General features: G+C 35.8%; 1 protein-coding gene across 12 annotated transcripts in view; it reads left to right on the forward strand.

The window, feature by feature from the left end:
- The first annotated feature begins 1,369 nt into the window (after positions 1-1,369).
- The window catches only part of LOC128696512 (double-stranded RNA-specific editase 1), a 70,105-nt gene continuing 64,233 nt past the window's right edge, over positions 1,370-7,241 (forward strand). For 6 of the 12 annotated variants that reach the window (XM_070094727.1, XM_070094730.1, XM_070094731.1 and 3 more), the window contains exons 1-2: positions 1,370-1,449; positions 5,482-5,645. In XM_070094727.1, the coding sequence (XP_069950828.1) occupies positions 1,371-1,449; positions 5,482-5,645 (243 nt within the window). In that variant the 5' untranslated portion in view covers position 1,370. The other 6 variants (XM_070094733.1, XM_070094738.1, XR_011393244.1 and 3 more) reach the window with 4 other exon arrangements.

Raw genomic sequence — 7,241 nt, forward strand, 5'->3', positions numbered from 1 at the left:
CACTTTAGCCTTTATCATCAATATACTAGGGAGCCACTGTAGTATACACTATACACTATGTATACTCAATGCTTTCAGGGAGACTTTCTTTCCTCTGACACAAAGTTCAATTATTATTATTTTCACACGGAAAACAGGCCTATGATTCCCCTCTGGCAGTAAACTCTGCTAGGTAATGCACACTAATTCTCCTTTTTTGACTCAGTATATAATGTTTTCCGCCCAAGATTGGTTCCAGGCGCTAGAGGGATGTATCGTATAGGATTGATGACACAAATTAAAGTTCTAGCACGTAAGAGCGACCGTGAAAACACCAGAAAACCGGGAGCACAACGAGGCACGCTGACAGTCACGCTAACTCACACAATACATAGAACACTTAACTCTGATATTAACCCTCCCCTCAAACATCTTGCCAACCTCAACAGAACACATGACCATAACACAAGGCACAGATCACTCTTTGATGTTCCTCGTGTCCATCTCACGCTATGCAAAAACTCAATGCACTTGTGCTTTATAGTTATCTGTTTACATTAATGTTTTATCACTGATTTCATCATTGCTTAGTAGCAGCGCTGTATAGTCCTTGTGGCTTAGCGCTTCTTTTTGATTATAATAATAATAATAATCATTGCTTAGTTAATCTTAAGTTAATTTTAAGCCAGCCCGTAATGCTATGCATAGTATAAGTGGCTTTGGCATACTGCTCTTATCTGTATTTTTTTTGTACCTCTGTATGTGTGCACAAATTGGAAATAAATAAATAAATAAAAAAAAACATAAAAGGCCCTAAAATCTGGAATTCATTACCTGTAAATATAAAAGAAACACTACCTGTTTATAAATTCAAGTCTCTTCTCAAAGATCACTTACTCACTCAAAACCAAATAAATACTGAATAACTGAACCTTATAAATTGTATATCCTATATGTTACTCACAATTATATCACACAAATGTTAAACCTAGGACCCAATCTAACTTTATTATTTTTTTTTTTAAATACACTACCTAACAGAATACTCCATTCGACTGAATGTACAGCAATGCAAGCAACCATGTGACCTGTCTTTGTAATACTCATTTGTGCTTTATAGTTGTCTGTTTACAATAATGTTTTATCACTGATTTCATCATTGCTTAGTTAATCTTAAGTTAATTTTAAGCCAGCCCGTAATGCTATGCATATAAGTGGCTTTGGCATGCTGCTCTTACCTGTATTTTTTGTACCTCTGTATGTATGCTTAAATTACTAAATAAAAAAAAATGGTAATTAAATGATGTCCAAAATGTTAAGAGTAAATTGTACTGATAGTAAAAATAGTAATTAATTATTCCTTCTAATTAATTAATTATTCCTTCTGTCTTATGTTCTTTTTTTCCTTGGCCGGCTCTGTTTTCTTTCTCCAGTCCTTATTTTTTCCACACAGCGTGAGGTACTCTGTAGGTAGGTGGGTATTGGCTACCTTCAACACTCTATATTCTTTACTCTTCTAATGTATTACAGAACTTTTTTTATTATTTTTAAGTTCCTTCTCACTGAAGGCTTGAAGGTGTTCATATTCACCCTGATATCATTTTTGTCATTCCTCCATTATTTCTTATTTCCCCTATTTACCTGGTCAAGGGTGGAAGTTAAGACTACTCATTGCCATTGTGTCATCCACATTTTATTTTCGTTATATATTTTTATAAAGACTCTAGCAGCTCTGGCCCATGCTAGTTCCTCCTAGATATCATTCCAACAAACTACTATTCTTTCCGTGAAAACTACTTTTTGGTTGGTTGTGGTGTACTCGTGTGTATGAGTATTAGTAATAGCACATTGAGCAACTGATCAAGCAATTTAGTGTAGTTTATGCTAAGATGTATTGATTATTATTTTCGTTTTCTTAGATACCAGGCACACCAACCTAAGAATATTCAGAGTAGCACAAATATCATGCTTTGCCAGAATTTGTATGAAATTGAGCTCTCAATATATATTAGTTTTGTTTATACTTTTTTTCTGCTTCAATTTGCATAGACATAAAATAGGCATAAATGGTGGGAATGACTTTGTGATTGTGTGTGTTGGTGGAGTAGTGTTGTAAGCTTGACACCGTCCTGGTCCAGCCACGCACAACAGCACAGCATCACAGTTCACAATGAGAGGCAGAGGTAAGTTACACATTTTTTTTTAACCCTATACAACAGTCATTCATATATTTGTGGTTTAGTGCGTGTTTGTCTGTTACATTCAGTTTGTTTGAGTAATTAAGTTTATGGCAAATAGTGACTACTGGATTATTTTTTTGAAGCCGATGTTTCCACAATTCATATTTTTCAACGATCGTGGCAACGTTTTCTTTCAAATAATTTTAAGGTACATATTGATTACTCTCCTGAAGAGTGTTTCCACTTCTAAAAGGGCTCTTGGGCCAAGGAATTATAGTTCTCTGGGATCATCCCTGAATACTTACCATTTTCAAGATGCTTACGCAAGTTAAATTTTTATATTGAAAGCATTATACGTGAATATATCATTGGAGAAGCTCATAGTATGAATAATTTACGGCAAATGTTTACTTAAACGATGGGGAGAACTATATATTTTTTAAAAAATCAGTTCAAATTCAGGTTTGTCATAGCCAACAAAGGACTAAAAATACTCATGTCAGATACAAGCAAGGTATCCACTAGAAAAAAATAGTTTGTGCAGATTGCTATTTTGGGGGATATTAGGGAGAATAAAACCCTTATGTTGTGAATATTGTGTGTAACAGTAGCTATGGTAAGTAGTCACGTGACACCTGGCCAATCACTGAATTTTCAAATTCAAGGATCATTCAGACGAGTTGCACTACTATCTACCACACAGTGATGCCTGAGTGTAATATATGTGAATATACCTTTTACGACATAATCCGCCAGTTTAGGGGCCAGGGGGAACGTGCCATAGAACTGTTTCAGCAACATGGAGTGATCCCTGCTGGCAGAAACTGTGGTGTTTGTGGAAAACCTTGTACAATTAACTTAGAACGTAGAAGTTTTAGGTGCAATAAACAAAGAACTAACAAGAAAAACAAGCGTGTTACTAAGTGCTCGTATAGTGTGTCTTTATTTACTGGAACATGGCTTGAAAATTCTCACTTGAGCCCGAGTCAGAATTTATTATTTATTAACGAGTTTGTGAGGAAACGTTTCACTCAGCGAGCCGTCCAGGAGAACATTGGTATAGCATCAAACACTGTCGTTAATTGGAAGAATTTCTGTGGTTTAGTGTGTGTAAATTGGATGGATGAACAAGAAGCCATTGGTGGTCCTGGAAGTATAATTGAAATAAAAGAGAGTAAGTTTGGTAAAAGTCATAGCAGTGGTAGGCGAGCAGTGGAAAGTGTCTGGGTGTTTGGTGGTATTGACCGTCATACTAAGAAACAATTTATTGTGCCAGTGGAGGGTAGGGATTCTGAAACTTTAATACCCCTTTGCCAAAAGTATATCAAGCCGGGTTCAACAATTTATAGCGACTTCCGCAAGGCCTATGCAGAGCTGGGCAGTCTTGGGTATGTTCACCAAATGGTGAAACGCAGCCAGAGTCTTGTTGATCCAGATACAGGAGCTCATACCAAGAATATTAAGAAGTTGTGGAAAGATATCAAGAGATGGGTGCTGAGGGCAGGTGTCAAGAAGACTTATTATAGGCAGTATTTTGCACGCTACTTGTTCATCCACGCTCACCCTGACCACCACACTATCCTTCACTATTTCCTGAAGGCCATAGCACGGGCCTTCCCCCCTCCACAGTAAATGTGAGTACAACTTTAACTGTATACAGTACCTGAAAGAAACCTTTTGGGTTGGTGTTTAATTCCCTTGCAGCCTTTGTGTTCACAAACTTTTTTATCTTTTTTATTTTTTTTTTCTTACAAAACTATTGGTTTATAAGGTGATGCTCTCCTCCCTTGATTTTCTTGTAAATGCCTTTCCTTTTAACCCAAAGGTGTTTTAGTTCATTATTCATTTAGGCTCAGTTACATTTTATTTTTTTTGCAGTTGAATAACTATGGATAAAGTTGCTGGTACAGAATCCCAGCAGATGAAAGTGCTCAGATTTCATTTCCTAACTTCACTTGTAGTTTTACGTATTTGCAGTCTTGCGTTTTATTGCGATTTCTTCCATATAAACATACGTAAGACAGGAAAGAAACTAATGTTGTGGAAAATTTTTATTTATCAATGTATCAGCCAAAATAACAATAATAATATTAATGATGCCCTGAAGAGTAACTTGGCTGTAGGGAGTTGCTAGTTGCTAGTTTGTGGTCCCTGCCTCATCAACACTAATTCGCTACCACCCACTCTTTTTTATCACTTCCAGTCAAAATTCCTTCTAGGTATTGGGAGTTAGTGTGCATTAATCATATCCTGTTCTGCAAGATCATTTTTTTTTTTTTTACACGGGGTTTGACAAGGTTAGGTTAAGGATTTATAGTTGGTCCTTCACTACCTTGATCTGGACACTACCACATCCCTGATGGACTGGTAATTAATGAGGATTGTAAATTTATTGGTGTGTTAATAACACCAAAGTACTCAACAGGATGACTTTATATTTGAAGTGCCATAAAAGATAATGATCTCTAATAGCATCTATTGGAGAGCAGTTTGTAGATCATTTAGTGCCCTACTTCTCAATAAACACAGAAGTCACTGTCTGACTCTTCTGTGTTATCCTAGGTAATTTACACTATGTATGGTAATTGTACTTGTGTGTACCTGTTCTTAAATAAACTTACTAAGGTAAGGTTTGTCAGGAAACAGGACAAGTGTTTCCTGACATGGGTCTTAGATGATCACCCGCTGTTGGAGCTTCAGGTTATCTGACTGAGGCATTCTGTTGGCTTACTAGTCCACCCCTTTAAAAATTACAATCATAGTTATAACCATTTTTTAAACTTTTACTAAGCTAAAGGTTAAAGATTTCCAGAATAAAAGGTTAAAGGCAGGAACATATACACTTCACTAGGCTCACCTTATATACAGGCAATGTCCTGCCTAGACAAGACTCCCAAGTTCTACTTAGTGAATGTTCCTGACCATTTCTTGAGAATTTTATTTTGTTTATCAAAACTGCAGTTGTGGCTGGCTTAATAAGATGATATACAATATACTATCAGGGAATGATTGAAAGTATTCAAACTGTTTAATATTGTTTATACAAATGTTGCATAGGTATTCAAAAATGTTCATGTAGGATTTAAAATTTTAGTTCATATTGTAGCTAAAGATTTTTTTTATAGATTTTGCTGTCATTAATGTCATCAATATTCAATTATTTGATTTAATCTTCAGTACTCAAGAAGGAAAAAGTGCCGAGATGTTTTATAGTCATTGTGGTTAGGAAGACATTTTTGCCCCTTGCTAGAAGATGGATGGAGCATTTTGTGTGTCCATTATTTTACAATTGGTAACAAACACAACTGAATATTTGCATTAGGTCGTGGTCGTAGCAACTGGCGAACTTCTGCCCCACCATCACCACCCCAAATTAACCCATATCCTGAACCAGAAGTGAATAATCCGTCACCACGAGCGATGGAATACTATCAGCAAGATCTTCCTGCTCCACCTCTGGATGTAAAAATGGATGTTGGTAATGAGGTAAGTCTTTTCATTTTTTACCTTTACTGTACAAAAGTAATAATTTTTTTTTTTGGTACAACAAATATTTACATATTTAGCTTCTTGATTTTTAAATTCAAACAGTTTAAAAGTTGATAATAGGCAATCTCAGTCAAAAAAAATATTGATTTCTCCTAGTCAAGATGAACTACCACCAACATAGTCCTCAGTGTCCATTTGCTATTAACACTATACTATTAGTGTAGCAGTAATTCTTTTATTAAACTAAAATTTCCAGTATATAGTACAGGTTGGCCTTCATTAATCCAGCAATCAGTAATCCGGTTCCATCAGTAACCCGGCACTAATTTGGGTTAGCATAATTTCAAATTTCCAGGGTCCCCACACCAACTTGCCACTACTGTTTGGTGGTGCTACTTGCAGGATAAATCATTCCAGTGTCTCTTTCTCCATTTATTGTTATAACCTGCTCACTTTTAGCCCTAGCCATGGTTCCAACGAATAAAAGAAATGCTTCTCGTTGTGTAGAGCACATACACTATACACTGTCCATAAAAGATAAGGTGGCTTTGAAAACACTGTTGGTTGCCATGAGCTCAGCTCATTCAGATAAGCTGTGATCAATAAATTTGGGCCTACATGTGAGAGACTAGGTCTGTGTGGTAAGTGTGCACTATACAAAAAAATAAAAAGTCCTACAGCATGCAGTACATAATGAGAAGAAAAAGGCAGCTGTGCTTTTGGTTTAAAACTGCAAATTTGCAGTGTATTTTAGTGTGGTTTGTATGGTTGTATTCTCGTTTTTCTGGTCTCATTTGATAGAATGGAAGATATATTACAGAAACAGATAGTTTTGATTGGTTTCATGCCAGAAAATGTGGAAATGTTTGATTTTTTATGATGTCCAATATGTGTCCAACTGGCCAGTCTAATACACAGTCACAAATGGATTGACATTATTTATACAATTATTTCAATAATGCAGTAGTCTGTGTAACAGTAAATCTTCTATTTTTTGTGAATAAAAATTAAAAATAGAAAGCAAGGATAATGTAAGAGGGGCCTGGAGACCTGATTAATGAACAGAGAAAATGTTATTTTAGTGCCAAGAATGTATGCATTGTTTATTCTAGATCCTATTTTGAAATTGGCATCTCTTGAAATTTGTTTGAAATTGGCCAAATTCCCAATTTCTGACCACTTTATTGGGTAGTTGAAATAGGAAAATGGGCAGTTTCTTGTACTCAGTCGACATAATAGAAATAGCTATGAGTTCGGTAGACTGGAACAATGGAATGGGCCAGAAATAGGGCATAAAGTGGGTGAAATCGCCAATGCATAAATATCACTATTGGGCTATGTGCATTCTAACCTAAACACTGTAATCCAGCAAAATCACTATTCTGGCACTCTACAGGTCCCGATGATGCAGGATTAGTGATGGCCAACCTGTGCTAATATATTTGAGCTTTGGATGATTTTTATCTTTGACTTTTTTTCATTGAATATGAAAATTAAATTTTCAGTATTTGCAGGCACTACAATTCATGGAAGTATTAACAGATACATGGAATAAAAAAAAAATCTGTGGGTAAAAAGATACTTAGCATGGCC

This window comes from Cherax quadricarinatus, chromosome 47 (assembly GCF_038502225.1).
Source record: "Cherax quadricarinatus isolate ZL_2023a chromosome 47, ASM3850222v1, whole genome shotgun sequence".
NCBI classification, from domain to species: domain Eukaryota; kingdom Metazoa; phylum Arthropoda; class Malacostraca; order Decapoda; family Parastacidae; genus Cherax; species Cherax quadricarinatus.